We start from the raw sequence: 16,495 nt of genomic DNA on the forward strand, positions 1-16,495 counted from the left end.
TGTAGGCAAATCGCCAAGCTGGCGCGGTTTATTTCATAAGGCACCATCCCGACACACAGAGGCCACAAGAGAAGCACAGAACAGCGCACCAAGCACGTTTCTAACACAGGAAGCACATTTAGCAATCTATCATTTTAAGCTTAGTCCACATGCAAAAAAAAAATTTAAACACGTAAAAAGTTCAGAGGTTTACACAAGTTGACGTATAGGACATCAGCAGTGATTTCTACTCTAGGAAGTGCGTCCATGATGGGACACAGAAAACACGTCTAAGCGGAAGACCTCAAACATGTACACATGACACACAAAATCCCAGAGCAGGCGACCGCGGTCGGCGTCTTTGGTCCACCCCAGGGGGAAAGGGGGTGCTGCAAAACAGCGACGTGTCAGACACAAGCCCGATAGAATCAGTCGCCCCCAGCGGAAGGGACACCTGTCCTCTCTTCTGTTACGGTGCCCAGAATAACGACAGCGTCCAGCCGCACAAGTCCTGCAGGAGAAGAGACCCATCGGGGACAAGGACAGGAGAGAAAAAGTGCAGTGGTGTGCACAGAATGATGACTTCCGGAGGCTCACTAAACACTGACAAAACACAAGTCACGCAACCCTGGGTGAAGTTAAACATGCCCACGGGTTTCCTCCAGGTCCAGGGAGTGGCACAGAGCAGACTGAGCGCAGGGGCCAAGTCCAGTTCATCCGTGTTTCCTGCCCAGTGTGTTTCCTGCAAATTGGCACTGGAACAGCTGACCATGACCCTAACCCATGACTCCAACCCACGAACACACAACTGTCCATGGACAGATGACTGTTATCTTGGACACTCCTGCAGCACGGGGGACAGGGAGGCCCACAGCCCAGCTAGTGAAAGAGAGAGAGTGCGTCTCTAGACTCTTGGCCAACAAAATCTCTGATTTTAAAGAACTTGCCTCTCTCTCTCTCGCTCTCTCCATCCCTGCTTCCATCTCTTCACCTGATCTTTCCTTCCCTCCCCTCTCCCTCTCCCTCCTCCTCCGCCCCACCCCTCTCAGTCGAGCTCGATGGAGGTGCAGCGGCACTCCCTGACCACCGTGAGGCGCTGCAGCCGGGTCGGGGGACGCAGTGTGGGGCAGGTCAGCGTGACCGCGAGGGTGCCCAGCTGGCGGGGCTGGCAGTACGAACAGGAGCGGAAGGCGCCGCCCCCGTCGCCCCCCACGCCGGGGATGTAGAAGGAGTTGCACTGGCCGTAGCAGAACCGCACGATGACCGCGCGGCTCAGGCAGCCCTGCACGCGCACCGTGTGCACCAGGGGCCGGCTCTCGCACCAGTCCCGGCGCACGAACCGCCGCTCCGTGACGAAGAGGGCGACCACCTTATCTGCGTCCAGAATCTCATCTTTGTCCCGGCCTTCCAGCACGAGCCCAGCGGGCGAGGCTGTCGGAATCTGCTGTTGCTGCTGTTGCATTTTGAGCAATCGCAGTGCCTTTGCATCCAAAAAATCATCTGTGTCTCCGCCTCCTACACTCTGTTCAGCCAATGACGTTCTCCCACGGTGCTGCGGTTGTCTGTTCTGCAATTTAATTGGCTGTGCGTCATCTTTGTCCCCACCTCCCGGACCAAGCTCGGCCAATGATGTTGCCACAATCTGCTTCTGCTGCTGCAGTTGGGGGAGCTGCTCCTTGTTCTGCGACCTCATTGGCTGCTGGGTTTTCTTCAGTGATAGGCTGGATCCTCCCCCCGAGACCCTGCCTGGACCAATCATTTCAGTCCTTGCCTCTGACTGGTGGGTGCAAAGGAATATGGTGCTCAGTATCAGCAGCAAAGGAGTCCGGAGGGCCATTCCTAGGGAGAGAGAGAGAGGTTAGAGGTAAACTAGCAAACTAGCACACACAAACACACACAAAGACACACTCAGACACTTAAATTCAACTCTCCTGTCTCCTCAGCTTTCCCCACTAATCAGACAAGATCTTAAGATAAGATAAGATCACTTTATTGGCCATATACACTTCTTGTATTAGGAAAAGATAGCTATTTGTCTTTTTGCATACCCCAGCTTGCTCTCCATGAGACACACGAGAAGCTTGGGGTCAGAGCACAGAGTCAGGAATTTATATGGTGCCCCTGGAGCAGTTAGGGTTAAGGGCCTTGCTCAGGGGCCCAACAGAGTAGCATTCCTCTGGCGGCCACAGGGTACGAACCGGCAACCTTCCAGCCACAGACGCAGATCCTGAGCCACAGAGCCACCGCTCCGCCCTAATCATGGGTGTGTGGTCTCCAGGTGGTAATCTAGGAAGCCTAACTGTCCCGCCAACCCCTGGCTGTAAACAGGCCCGCAGTGCAGCACAGTGGAGCACAAAGCATAGCGGTAGCATGCAGTACAGAACAGGGCACAGCTGTAGAGCACAGTGTACAGCTACAGAGCACAGCTGCAGTTTACAGTGTACAGCTACAGAGCACAGCTGCAGTTTACAGTGTACAGCTACAGAGCACAGTGTACAAATACAGAACACAGCACAGCTGCATTGTAGTGGCACATATGACATAGCACAGTATAAAGCATAAATCTCAGAGCCTGAAATGCACAGGGCAGAGTATATGACACAAAGAGCATTAATATATGACATTATAGATTAAAAACAGGAACATCAAGTTTAATTTTCACGGCAGTGTGGGAGCAGATAGACAAACTTCCTCATACAGTGAGTTATCAGAATTCAGGATTCCTTAAAGATGCAAACCTGCCTGGAAACAACACAGGCGTGTAAAGGAGAGATGAACTCGGTCCCGTCTCTCTGCCTCAGCCCAGTGTGGAAATTAATTCAGACACACTGAACCTATTGTGCATTTTTCACTCTCCCTGTTCCTCCTTTCCCTTCTTCTTCAATCCCTATTTCACCTCCATCTCTCACTATTGTTCAGCCTTTCTCTCCCTTTTGTCTCCTTGTCCATCTCTCCTTTCTTTCCCACACTCTGTCTCTCTACCTCCCTCTTATTTACTTCCGTCTGGCCGGAAGGTTTTCCAGAGAAAGTGTCTCTCCCTGTCATTAAGGAATGCCACAGCATTCGGCTGGCATCCTGCTTTTCACACCCATTGGAGCATCAAAACAACAGGAGCCAGTGGAAAAATCACCTTCAGTCTTAAACACAGAGCCCTCGTCCTACACTAGGGAACTTAGCGCAGTGTTAAACACAGAGCCCTCGTCCTTTCCTAGGGAACTTAGCACAGTGTTAAACACAGAGCCCTCGTCCTTTCCTAGAGAACTGAGTGCAGTGTTAAACACAGAGCCCTCCTCCTTCACTAGGGAACTGAACGCAGTGTTAAACACAGAGCCCTCGTCCTTTCCTAGGGAACTGAGCGCAGTGTTAAACACAGAGCCCTCGTCCTACACTAGGGAACTGAGCGCAGTGTTAAACAGAGCCCTCGTCCTTTCCTAGAGAACTGAGCGCAGTGTTAAACACAGAGCCCTCGTCCTACACTAGGGAACTGAGCGCAGTGTTAAACAGAGCCCTCGTCCTTTCCTAGAGAACTGAGCGCAGTGTTAAACACAGAGCCCTTGTCCTTTCCTAGGGAACCGAGCGGAGTGTTAAACACAGAGCCCTCGTCCTTCACTAGGGAACTGAGCGCATAGTTAAACACAGAGCCCTCATCCTTCACTAGGGAACTGAACGCAGTGTTAAACACAGAGCCCTCATCCTTCACTAGGGAACTTAGCGAGTGTTAAACACAGAGCCCTCGTCCTTTCCTAGGGAACTGAGCACAGTGTTAAACACAGAGCCCTCGTCCTTCATTAGGGAACTGTGCGCAGTGTTAAACACAGAGCCCTTGTCCTTCCCTACGGAACTGAACACAGTGTTAGACACAGAGCCCTTGTCCTTCACTAGGGAACTGAGCGCAGTGTTGAACACAGAGCCCTCGTCCTTCACTAGGGAACTGAGTGCATAAGATAGTGTTAAACTTAGAGCCCTCCTCCATCTTTGTCCAAATCTGTTCCCAGTTAAAACACAACCTCTGCTGCTGAACAAACAGGCCAGAGCTCCTGAACAAACAGGCCAGAGCTGCTTCTCACTGAACATCTCAGCCACAGGGTCTGTTGTCACATCACTCTCTCAATCACACTTCACAGGTGGAGCTGATCCAGGAGACTGACATGATATGTCTACATAGACGTATCCACAATATTCTTTTTTAACATGACATGGATGTACAATATCACAGCTACAATATTTAAAACAATTCTAGTTCACAAAGGATTACAAAAACATCTTTAACCCAGAGTAGCAGGATTAGTTTTTCTTAAGTGGATTTAATAACGGCTAGTGCACAATACTATAATTTAAATGTCAATATAAATAATTTAAAAAACTGCCATGAAACACACATTGAAAATTCTACACATTTATACACATGCACAACTGTAGGTTCTGCTGATAATCTCACCCATGGTGTGTGCTCTCCAGACAGGCTCTGAACCCCCCCTTTGCTCCAAACTGGGGTCCCCCTCTCTGGACAGCTGGCCCAAATATCTGTCTCTTCCAGAGCAGACAGAGCATCCACAGAGACCAAGACAACTCACTCACACTGTCCTTTCCTCCTCTACCCCTTCTCTCCCGCGATTCAGCAGTGACTCCGTCTACAAACAAAGAGCACAGATTAACACTCCCTCCCTCTCTATCCAGCCCTCTTCCTAAATTCCTCACTCTCCTTCTCTGTCCAGTCCTCTCTTCCTAAATCCCTCTCTCCCTCTGTGTCCAGCCCTCTTCCTAAATCACTCGCTCTCCCTGTCCAGCTCTCTCTTCCTAAATCCCTCACTCCGTGTCCAGCCCTCTTCCTAAATCACTCACTCCGTGTCCAGCCCTCTTCCTAAATCCCTCTCTCCGTGTCCAGCCCTCTTCCTAAATCCCTCACTCCGTGTCCAGCCCTCTTCCTAAATCACTCACTCTCCCTCTGTCCAGCTCTCTCTTCCTAAATCCCTCTCCCTGTCCAGCCCTCTTCCTAAATCACTCTCTCCCTCTGTCCAGCTCTCTCATCCTAAATCCCTCTCTCCCTCTGTGTCCAGTCCTCTTCCTAAATCCCTCACTCCGTGTCCAGTCCTCTTCCTAAATCCCTCACTCCGTGTCCAGTCCTCTTCCTAAATCCCTCACTCCGTGTCCAGTCCTCTTCCTAAATCCCTCACTCTCTCTCCGTCCAGATCTCTTTTCCTAAACCCTCACTTCCCCTCTGTCCAGTCCTCTCTTCCTGAATCCCTCACTCTCCCTCCATCCAGTCCTCTTCCTAAATCCGTGTCCAGTCCTCTCTTCTTAAATCCCTCACTCCCTGTGTCCAGTCCTCTCTTCTTAAATCCCTCACTCCCTCTGTGTCCAGTCCTCTCTTCTTAAATCCCTCACTCCCTCTGTGTCCAGTCCTCTCTTCTTAAATCCCTCACTCCCTCTCCTCTCCAAGTCATTCAAGTTAAAATAGATGTAACTCTCTTTCACTCCAGAAGAGGGAGACAAACACTCATTTTAGCCTTGCTATAGTAAAGACTGCTTGGGCCTCAGCAGCAGCTCCTGGACCATTAACAGCATGTGTGTGACACAGGCAGACCATCAGTGCCAGGCCCTCCCCCAAGGTCCCACAAACGCTGCTATGGTCCGGCCTGGCCCACCTGGGAGCCCCTCTGCAGGATCTGACCAAGATCCACAACCCCAGACTTCAGATTGGTGCCGACGCTGGGAAACCTACAGAATCTGAGTTCTGGATACCCCAAAGCTGAACAGGTCAGGACCTTCCAAAGCCATATTTATCCCAGACATAAGCCCTGCACTGATCGCAGCTCGCAATCCAACGAGACGAGAAAGAATCAAGAACATGAAAGCTGCAACAGGGTGCTTCCTTAATCAGCTCTGTTAAGAGGATCACACCCCTGATGCAGCACAGGCGAGGTGGAGACGACGCACACTTACCATTAACTGAAACAGACTGAACTTTAGGTATACACTATGACAGATGGGACCAGTGATCTCTGGACTGTAGGGTTACAATATGACACAGACTGGACCAGTGATCTCTGGACTGTAGGGTTACAATAGGACACAGACTGGACCAGTGATCTCTGGACTGTAGGGTTACAATATGACACAGACTGGACCAGTGATCTCTGGAGGGTAGGGTTACAATATGACACAGACTGGACCAGTGATCTCTGGACTGTAGGGTTACAATATGACACAGACTGGACCAGTGATCTCTGGACTGTAGGGTTACAATATGACACAGACTGGACCAGTGATCTCTGGACTGTAGGGTTACAATATGACAGACTGGACCAGTGATCTCTGGACTGTAGGGTTACAATAGGACACAGACTGGACCAGTGATCTCCGGACTGTAGGGTTACAATATGACACAGACTGGACCAGTGATCTCTGGACTGTAGGGTTACAATATGACACAGACTGGACCAGTGATCTCTGGACTGTAGGGTTACAACAGGACACAGACTGGACCAGTCATCTCTCGACTGTAGGGTTACAATAGGACACAGACTGGACCAGTGATCTCTGGACTGTAGGGTTACAATATGACACAGACTGGACCAGTGATCTCTGGACTGTAGGGTTACAATAGGACACAGACTGGACCAGTGATCTCTGGAGTGTAGGTCTACAATATGACACAGACTGGACCAGTGATCTCTGGATTGGAGAGTAAAGCATTGCCTTTTTGTCAATCTACACCAAAAACATTAAAATATATTTAAAATAATACCTTTTATTCTGAATAAAGACATATTTAAAATAAATCTTACAAACATAACACTTAACACAGAAATGAATAAACACTGACAAAGTATTTACAGCAGCCAAGGGCAAGTCCAGTGTTCATAGCGTTACTCAAGCCGTGGCTGAAAAGGACTCTGCAGTGCCTCCTGTTATCTGACACAAGTCACAACTTCCCTGCGGCACCTGTAGGAACCGGGGCATCGCCATGGAAAAACGCTGCCCGGGTGAGGGATAAAGGGGCTCTTTTCATGTGGTTGCAGCAGAGGGTTTAGAAGAATTTGAGGTTCATTCTGCCAGGCTGTCCCAAGGGTCCTGCTGACAGTGGCTGTCACTGGACTTTTGTAGTTCGGACCGAGCCCCTGTCGCAGGGCCCGCAGGGGTCGCAGGTCGCGCTGTGGCCAAGCGTCTCTTTGAGATGCTGCTGCTGTAGAGGTGATGTCACTTCCTCTTGCAGGCTAGCGGCTAGTAGGCAGGCTCCTGGCAGTGCTGCTGGACAGGTCCTGGCTGTGGGCTGCAGTGCTGCTGCGTGTGCGGATATAGGGATCGGGCTGCTGGCTGTGCTTGAGCGGTTTACTGGGGCTCTGGGCCCTCGTGTCCCTCCAGCAGCCCCAGCGAGCTCTCGTGACTCAGAGATCGCCCGAACCTCCTCGCACCCTGCCTGCGCAGGCGCCCCAGTGGCCCCGTGGCCCAGCCGCCTCCTCCTCCTCCTCCTCCTCCGGCACCCCCAAACCTCTGGGCGACACGCAGGACGGAGTTCCTCTGGAAGAACAGGGGGGAGGTGGAGAGCGGGGAGGGGCGGTGCACGGCGAGGAGGGGAGCCCACAGCCGGCTGGAGAGGGAGTTGAAGCTGCGCACGCGGTCCGCCACTGACACCTGCGGACTCCTGCCTTTAGAGACTGACCCTCTCTGCCCTTCGCGGGCCCCATCTTTCCCACCCTCTCCTCTCGGTTTCTCCTCTTTCTGCCTCGGTCGCAGCGCTCTGTAGCTCCAGCTTTCTCCCTCTCCGAGCTCCTGATCTTCCTCTGGCTCGGGATCACCCTGGAGAGCTGTGCTCCTCGACTCTTCTGACCTCTCCTCCTCCCCCTCACTCTCATCCATCTCTATGGAGATGCCTTCGGGCAGGCTGTAGGATCGCCTGGGGGGTCTGAGCTCCCGGCTGTCACTCCGGAAAACATCAAAAAATGGCCACTCCTCTGCCTGTGCTGTTTCGTCTTCTTTTCTCCCTTTTCCTTCCTGCAGCCACGCCCCTTGCTCAAACCCTGCCTCTGCATCCCCCCATCGTCCTTGTTCAAACCTCACCTCTGCATCCCCCCATCGTCCTTGCTCAAACCCCGCCTCTGCATCCTCCCATCGTCCTTGCTCAAACCTCACCTCTACATCCCCCCATTGTCCTTGTTCCAGCCCTGCCCCTTGCTCTAGCTCCGCCTCTGCTTCCTTACCTCTTCCTTGCTCCAATACCGCCACTTTCTCCAGCCCCGCCTCTCCCTCCAGCTCCTCCTCCCCATTCCTCCCTTGTGTTCCACCCCCTTCCTCTTTCTCACACAGAACCTCTCCCTGCACCTCCTCCTCACTTTCAGCCTCAGTCCCTCTCTCCTGTCCCTCCTCTCCTCTCTCCCCCTCTCTGTCTGGCTCAGGCCCTGTCCTACTCTCCCACTCCTCCTCTCCACTCTCTGTCTCCAGATCCTCTTCAGCTCCCTCCTCTTCCAGGGCCTCTGCCTCCGTCTCCTTTTCGCATGGCCAGATCTGAGGGCTGCCCATCTCGGCCTGCGCTGTGAGCGTTGGGGTGTCAGGGAAGACATGGATAAAGGTTTCGGGGTACAGGCTGTCCCCAGGGCTGTCGACGAAACTGCAGGTCAGGAGGTCAGGGTCATCATCCACCTCGCACACCACCACTACTGCAGAAGACAGAGAGGGACAAGTCAAATGGGAGTTTTGGTGTCGGAGAGTGCACAGCTTGTAGGAATTACAAAAATAAAACAGACTCCGCCCACCTCTCTCTGGTCCACCAACGGGAGTGACAGGAGCTTCAGAGAGCCCACCCCCTTTGGAGCAGCTATGGCCATCCTGGCTGTCAGTCACCTTCTTCCTGCCTAACTCGGAGCCCTGCAGATCCAGTAACGAGAAACTGATTTCAACAAAGTCTACAGAGAGATAAGCCATTACTCAGCCAACGATATTGCATTCTGTGCAGAGATCTGTGAAACACAAAGGTAGTAAAAGATGGCATTATGGAGAGCAGTACAGGCACAGGGTACAGGTGCAGTAGGGGTGTACACACTGGAGACTCAGGTGTAGAGAAAGGGGTACAGGTGCAGTAGGGGTGTACACACTGGAGACTCAGGTGTAGAGAAAGGGGTACAGGTGCAGTGGGGGTGTACAGACTGGAGAGACAGGTGCAATTTGTAAAGGAATGACGCACAATGCTGACTGAGTCTCGCCCTCCCCAGCCACTTAGAGAGAAGAGTCGCAGCGACCTCCTGAACCGATCCCCCCTCTCCTCTCTCATTGCACACTGGGCAGCCGGGGGCCTAGGGCAAATACACAGCACATACACTGTCACACTGGGGCAAACACAGCCAGCGGGTTAAATACAGTCACCCCACAACAGTGTGACAACCCGTCACACTGGGGCATAATACACAGTGGGGTTAATAAGCACTGGGGAAAACTGTTGCACTGTCACACTGCAGCTCAGACAATGGAGCAAACATAACACTTAGGGAGGGTTTAACAACCATGAATAATAAGGATTAGGAGAGCTGCCCTTGTTCCTACAAGAACTGTTAATCCTGCAGACGTGACTGACCTCTGTGCTCGCTTGTCAGCTGTTCTCTTGCCCCTCTTGCTCCTGACGGAGCGGTTAGGGGTGCTGCCCTCCCCGCGCTGCCTCCCCCTCAGCTGGGGCAGGACAGAGGCAGGGGTGCGACAGGGTTGAGAGCTCGAGCTCTGGGAGCACACAGGGTCTGAGACCGAGGGAGAGGAAGAGCAAACCACCAAATGAAAAAATATATATAACTCAAGCCGCACACGCAGTGTGTGAAATGCTGCAGCAAAGCAGTTACAAAAATCAGCGATAATGTGCCATCGGAATGAAATTGGGGACTGCTGAAGCGGACACTCACCACTGGGGGGCGACAGTGAGACAGCTGGGCTCTCTTCCCTTAGGTCCTGTATTGATCTCCTGCACACAAGGCAACGAAAAAGACACTGCAAAGACAGTTACACCAAGCGTGGGCCAAGCCTCCCAGCCGAGGTGACTGCAAGGACACTTAATCGGGAGGCAGAGAGAGACAAACGCAGCCAGACCCCGCAAAGAGACAGAGAGAGGCAGGCACCCGAGAGAAACCGAGACCACCACAGCAGGACAGCGAGTGACACACCAAGAGTGACAGCCAGACAAAGTGCGAAACGGAGAGCGAGTCCGCAAAACTCTGGGACTGAAGCAGTGAGACAGGGAAAGTGAGGCAGTGTGGCAGAGACACTAAGTAGTACCTCTTCCTGGCAGAACCTTCTGGTTCTGGCACGGTGTCCTCAAACGCTTTCCGTTTAGTGACAAGGAGAGACTGAAGCATGGGACTGGCCTCCCCCTGCTGGCCTGAAAGGGAACAGCATGGTCGCACACCACTTCTTACATACCAGATGACATATTGTCAGACTCTTTGCCCATACAGCCTACTAATGAATGCAACAATTTTAGAAAAATAAAGAGACAGAGAACAGGTATAGTTTCCTGAGCCAGATGGTTGGTGGGAACAGTAACTCAACCAGTTAATGCACAGCTTGAGGCATACAGTCCAGAGATCACTAGTCCAGTCTGTGTCATATTGTAGCCCTACAGTCCAGAGAACACTGGTCCAGTCTGTGTCCTATTGTAACCCTACAGTCCAGAGATCACTGGTCCAGTCTGTGTCCTATTGTAACCCTACAGTCCAGAGATCACTGGTCCAGTCTGTGTCATATTGTAACCCTACAGTCCAGAGATCACTGGTCCAGTCTGTGTCATATTGTAACCCTACAGTCCAGAGATCACTGGTCCAGTATTAACAATCTGTAAAACAGCCTTGCAGCAGACACTGGCAATGGCACAGACAACTTTCTTCGATTACTTTTGCAGAAAATGACCTAAAAAGTTAAGATATTTAAAAGCACAAATTCACAAACTATTAAACTATTAGTTTATAACATTATTAACTATTTAACTATTATAACTACTATTACTAAACCATCATATTATACACCACTCCACACAGCTGCTGGTTCAGTTACTGTGAGGGTATGACTAAGGGCTCCTCAAGCAGCGACAATGAACACTTACAGACACTACGATGAAAACTGCAACCATACCTGGGGTCCCCTCTGCTGCCCTCCCGTCTAAAGGTACAGGGGTGCCAGTTGGAGTGCGAGACGTCATCAGCTTGTTGAATGCCCCCACAAACCGTTCTGAAGGAGGGAGACAAGAAATGACTGATGCATGATGGACTGCTGAAAGGTGATGGAATTGTTTCTCCTAATAAAGCAACTTTAAATTTCAATCTGAGAGGAGTGAGAAAAAGAGAAGATGGTAAGAGTTGGAGAGGCAGAAAGAATACAAAAGGTATAGAGCTAGAGAATCCTGCCCTACTGCTAAGCCAAACTACACCATCTTCCCTTTCACAGTGCCCCCTTGGCTACGTTCCTATTCTCTAATGCATTCATGTCCACCCGCATCTCATCTACCAGAAAATACCTACAGATTCCCCATATCTTTCTTTCCATCTGCCACAGTTCTCTCCCTGGAGGTGGGCCCTAACCACCTCCACCCCCTGTGACAACCCCCCCCCACCACCTCACCGCCCACACTGCGTCTGTGGTGCTTCACCGAGCCGGGCACTCTCGGCCCCGCCCCCGTCTCCAGGGCGTCGCCAGGGGGTGTAACACAGCCAGGCCCCGCCCCCAGCAACAAGCTCTGCTTCTTCTCCAGCATGAATGTGGGGATGACACCTGAAGACGGACCAATCAAAATGGTCAGTCACCCCCTCACTCTCCCGAGACACCTCTCCTTCCCGCATTTAAAGAGCTGTTTTCCGAAACTGTGGCTTCCTTTGGGAAGGGACCCAGTCGTGGTCCTGGAAGCCCCACTTACCTGTGGACGCTCTCAGTTACACGGTGTAATGCTTCATTGACTTAACAATAAATATGGACTGTTTAACCATTATCATCTCTTAAACATACTGATGATATGTCCAAACTTTGCCTCCTGGAATCGGTACTGGAGGCATGAACACATCTACACCCTGTGCTCACGAGGGGGAGAATTACAAACAGCCCCTCTGAGCCGCCCGCATCAAGAAACGCTCTCATGACGGACTGACTAACCACAGGACAACCAGTGCAATCTCTCTCTCCTCCTCCCTCACACCCCCTCCTTCCCTATCTCACTCACCGATGTGCTCGGCGTGTGTGATAAGTGCCCGCACCACCGCAGCCTGGCGCTCCAGCACGGCCTCGGTGCCCACGGCCAGCCTGGACCCCGATATCGGGCACTGCATCAGGTTGGGGCTGATCACCAGGGCCAGGGAGCCCAGATCCATCCGGCTCTCACTGCTCCTGGATGGACAGAGCAGGAAGAGGTTCCTAAACTTCCTGAATTGGCCCACAGGCCAGACACACGCTCGTCAGACTGCCCCCCCCACAGGCCAGACACACGCCCGTCAGACTGCCCCCCACAGGCCAGACACACGCCCGTCAGACTGCCCCCCCCACAGGCCAGACACACGCCCGTCAGACTGCCCCCCCCACAGGCCAGACACACGCCCGTCAGACTGCCCCCCCCACAGGCCAGACACACGCCCGTCAGACTGCCCCCCACAGGCCAGACACACGCCCGTCAGACTGCCCCCCACAGGCCAGACACACGCCCGTCAGACTGCCCCCCACAGGCCAGACACACGCCCGTCAGACTGCCCCCCACAGGCCAGACACACGCCCGTCAGACTGCCCCCAACAGGCCAGACACACGCCCGTCAGACTGCCCCCCACAGAGACACACGCCCGTCAGACTGCCCCCCACAGGCCAGACACATTAGAAATTCTTCATTAGGGCTGAAAATACCAGCCAGCTACAAAGAGACACAGAGAAAGAATGACAGAAGGAGAGAGAAATATTAGACAATCACAGCAGGTAAGCACCCTGCTCAACGCAGACTTCTGGACTAAAGACTGGGGTGCCTCTTCACACAATCCTGCCGATATGGGAATCCTGCTGAAGCCTGAGGATACAAGCGAGGGGAGCTTCCTCTCTGACCTCATACAGTCTCCCTCTGGCTGCAGCACCTGATTCTCACCTCTGGGCGGCGCTTCTCAGGAAGCTGCAGAGGTACCGCAGCACCCGCGCGTGTGCAGGGGGCAGCAGGGCGGTCAGCAGCAGCGTGGCTCCCTCCCTCCGGTCCTCACCGCCCAGTCCCTGAGCCCGGCACAGCGCCCCCTGCAGGGCGGGAGGGATGAGGGGGGAGGGAAGCTCACGCAGGAACTGCTTCAGGAGGGTGGCCACGTCACAGGGCTGCAGGGCCGCCGAGAGAGGCGGGAGGAACAGGGGCTCCCCCTGCTCCAGGCGGGCCTGAAAAACAGGGGGAGAGGGAGACGAGCTGAGTGTCTTTACAGCATCTACCAGCTGATGGAGCGTTACTGTGAAGATACAGATAATCAGACTGAGTGTCCTTACAGCATCTACAGGTCTCACGATGGGAGTGTTAGTGTGAAGCTACAGGTGATCAGACTGAGTGTCGTCAGAGTATCTGCAGGCCCGATGACCCAGGCATTGCATCAGCTGACCTTTATCACAGAGGAACAGAGCTTCCCTAACAACCAAACAGGAAGTGGAAGAACGAGCGAGGGAGCGGGCAAGTGAAGCAACAGGGCGCACAGGAAGAGCGAGGCTCACACACACAGGAGGAAATACTGACCACCTCTGCCCCTCACTCCACCCTCTCACTCTCAGTCAGTTACCCTGAGGACACGAATGCGGGTCAGGGAGCCGGTCTTTCTGAAGAGTCCCTCCGTGCCCAGATGGAGGGAGAGGAACTGGCAGACATCAACCAGGAACCTTCCGAGGGAGGGAGAGAAGGATTTGGAAGAGGAAAAGCGAGGTTGGAGGGAGAGAAAGGAAAAGAGATACTTCAAACAATGAAATTGCCAGAGTCCGGGCCTGCCGGACACGCGGAGCCAGACCGGCCAGAGTCCGGGCCTGCCGGACACGCGGAGCCAGACCGGCCAGAGTCCGGGCCTGCCGGACACGCGGAGCCAGACCGGCCAGAGTCCGGGCCTGCTGGACACGCGGAGCCAGACCGGCCAGAGTCCGGGCACCCCAGACTGGCCGGAGTCAAGCAGGTCAGGGACCGGGCAGCCGGACACACGGAGCCAGACTGTGCCAGATTACCTACAGATACGCAGAAGGCGAGTGAAACCACTGCTATCATCAACCTTACGACATCCCATGCGGCTCAGCTGGAAACTGACGCTTTCAGTAAGGGGAAGACAAACAACAGGTACTCACTGCGGCACGGTGCCCCCCACATCCAGCACCTCGCACTGCGGCAGGGAGAGGAGGTCTCGGCCGAAAGCGAAGACACGGTTTCCGCCCGTCTCCTGAGAGAGACAGCAGAGGTGAGAGACACGAGGCACCTGCTCAGCGCTGCTGGTAAACCGTCAGGTTACAGAGCCTGTTCTGGAAATCTTGGCAGACCAACAGAGTCGTTAGGGCCTGGAGCGCTTCAGAAGGAACGATGCCAACAGAGAAACTCCGTCGGCTTCACTTCAACAGAGCACACTCAACACAGGTACACTGGCAGACCCGCAGGGACAGACACCCAGAGAGAGGCCGCCTGACCTGCAGGGAGAGACCCAGTCAGAGACAGATCGTCTGACCCGCTGTACGTTATCATAACCTAAAGGTCAAAGGTTGTTCGACCTCAGAACAGGATCTGTTGGTTGTCCACATTTTCTTGTTAGAGAAGTGAGTGCAAGCCAGTAGACTGCACTGCCATTTGAGTTTGAGTCCTAACTGCTTTTTGAATTACAGTCAAGAGTGTTGAAGTTCATCAAAGCCTGGTTACTGAAAGTTACCACGAGGACCCAGTCAGAGAGGGGCTGTCTGACCAGCGGAGAGAAACACAGACTCAGCCAGAGCCACAGGGACAGAAACACAGGGACCTAAAATTAATTAGCCACCGCAATAAAGCTCTTTGAATTCAGTCAGACGGGCAGAGGGGACAGATATAAATACGGATGAAGAGGTACTAAAGAGGCTTGTTTACCGGAGTCGGGCAGCCCGTTGCCTCAGCGTCTCCGTTGACGAAGTTCCTCCAGTTTTTGACTCGGACCCCTGCCGCCTTCAAGGCGCTGACCACGGCAGCCGCCTGGACTCGGTCCAGGGCCCGGTTCATCGCCCGAGTCTTCGGATTACTGAGCCCAGTCAATCGCTAAGACTTCCGGCACGCGCTCCCGCGGGGACGTAAGTTCCGGGAGAGAAGCGACTGCCGCCTGATGGGGGGGGGGGGCGTCGAGAAAAATCAGATCGTTTCACTGAACAGGCCCGCAACGGAACACGGAGAACGACACCCGAATAACGACAAAAAAAAAATGCCACTCACACAAACCACACTGGTTTACATCCTCACCGAAAACATCACCGGACAACGAGTGTTTTTAAAATTTCCGGTATGACGCCCCCGACTCCGCTCCGCTCCGCTCCGGGCTGGCTCAACTTCCGGTGCCGGTGCCGGTGGGCGCCCCCTCTCGCACCTGTAGCGGCGCGCCAGTGACGTCAGCAGCCGCGGGAGGGAGATCCCCGGCCTGCTCATTGAGCCTCCTCATAGGTTCGGTTAAATGAGGCGGCTGAAGGGGCACGGCTCAGGGGCGTGAAGAAAGCCCGCAAAGCATCGCTTTTATGGCGGGTCTCGGGCAGCACAGTGCTCGCCTTGGAAGGCACGAAGAACATCGGGGTTAGACGATGTTTGGGCCACCGAGTGGTTCCGAGAGCACCGAGCGCTGGTTCGGGAGAAGGCGATCGGTACCGTACCTGCTGCCGCCTGCGCGTCCCGTCGCAGGACAGACTGGCGATTTTATCGTCGGATTAGTTCTGTCGCCGGTGACAGACAGACTGTGCCTCGCGGGACGGCTGAACCCACGGGGTTCGCTAGGAAAGCGCGAGCCCCCTCCACCAGCCCGGGGGTCATTAACGCGTGTCAAAGCTGCAGCCCAGTACAGCACAACCAGTTTAAAAAACACACTGGGAAAACGCCCCCCCTGTGTACTTCACACAGTCCAGAGGCTCGTTCTGCTCCCTGGGTGAGAGAGCGGCTCCCAGGAGTCGGTGTATACTGGTGGTACTGAGGTCCAGTCAGAAGTTCCTGTTCTCTTGGAATTCTGACTATCTGGACGTGGCACCTGCAGCAAAGTAGCACGATCGAGTTTGAATTTGTCTTTACTACTTGCTTAACTTACACCCTCGTCAAAGACATTCGGGGATTCGATTGTGGCTAGTGGCTGCGCGATTTGTGTTTTTAAATCACCTGGAGCGGACACCTCCGTCCCTGCCGTGTCTATCTTTCCGGGTTTGCTTGTCTGTCGGTTTCGTCACCGTGTGAGGTCAGCCCGTACACCCTCGCAGAGATCGACAGTCGACGTGTCCTGCGCGGCTTGCTTAAGTCGCTGTGTTGCGTTTCAAACCCCCTGACGACTCTGCGGGACGGTTCCAGTGTTCACGCGCAAAAAGCTG

General features: G+C 53.7%; 2 protein-coding genes across 6 annotated transcripts; both read right to left on the minus strand.

Annotated features, from left to right (window-relative positions):
* On the minus strand, positions 1 to 5,636 carry LOC148672243 (uncharacterized). The gene is made up of 2 exons (XM_088627839.1): positions 4,418 to 5,636; positions 1 to 1,818 (listed from the first exon to the last, which is right to left on the minus strand). The coding sequence occupies exons 1-2, from the start codon at positions 4,419 to 4,421 to the stop codon at positions 1,025 to 1,027; spliced, it is 798 nt and encodes a 265-aa protein (XP_088483965.1). The 5' UTR covers positions 4,422 to 5,636; the 3' UTR covers positions 1 to 1,024.
* Positions 5,637 to 6,710: 1,074 nt separating this feature from the next.
* On the minus strand, positions 6,711 to 16,428 carry LOC148672244 (uncharacterized). 5 transcript variants are annotated; one of them, XM_088627831.1, is made up of 15 exons: positions 15,369 to 15,599; positions 15,033 to 15,258; positions 14,273 to 14,364; positions 13,726 to 13,822; positions 13,065 to 13,336; positions 12,164 to 12,327; positions 11,572 to 11,721; positions 11,086 to 11,181; positions 10,234 to 10,336; positions 9,864 to 9,922; positions 9,548 to 9,704; positions 9,161 to 9,269; positions 8,733 to 8,844; positions 8,041 to 8,636; positions 6,711 to 8,004 (listed from the first exon to the last, which is right to left on the minus strand). In XM_088627831.1, the coding sequence occupies exons 2-15, from the start codon at positions 15,159 to 15,161 to the stop codon at positions 7,312 to 7,314; spliced, it is 2,829 nt and encodes a 942-aa protein (XP_088483957.1). In that variant the 5' UTR covers positions 15,162 to 15,258; positions 15,369 to 15,599; the 3' UTR covers positions 6,711 to 7,311. The 5 variants fall into 5 exon arrangements, with proteins under 5 accessions (XP_088483957.1, XP_088483956.1, XP_088483953.1 ...); XM_088627830.1 differs by having other exon boundaries at positions 6,711 to 8,035; positions 8,072 to 8,636; positions 15,369 to 15,598; XM_088627827.1 differs by lacking the exon at positions 15,369 to 15,599 and adding an exon at positions 16,290 to 16,428 and having other exon boundaries at positions 6,711 to 8,636.
* Between the last annotated feature and the right edge of the window lie 67 nt (positions 16,429 to 16,495).

Source organism: Lepisosteus platostomus, chromosome 4 (assembly GCF_059453375.1).
Source record: "Lepisosteus platostomus isolate fLepPlt1 chromosome 4, fLepPlt1.hap1, whole genome shotgun sequence".
NCBI lineage: Eukaryota > Metazoa > Chordata > Actinopteri > Semionotiformes > Lepisosteidae > Lepisosteus > Lepisosteus platostomus.

What these genes read in the sequence shown, in the direction of transcription:
- LOC148672244 (XM_088627827.1), bottom strand. Translation starts at nt 15,161, where the DNA reads ATGAACCGGGCCCTGGACCGAGTCCAGGCGGCTGCCGTGGTCAGCGCC. An exon ending in CAACGGGCTGCCCGACTCCG is followed by an intron (nt 14,365 to 15,032) that starts GTAAACAAGCCT and finishes TGTCTCTCTCAG; the next exon opens with GAGACGGGCGGAAACCGTGT. An exon ending in CTCACTGTCGCCCCCCAGTG is followed by an intron (nt 9,705 to 9,863) that starts GTGAGTGTCCGC and finishes CCTCGGTCTCAG; the next exon opens with ACCCTGTGTGCTCCCAGAGC.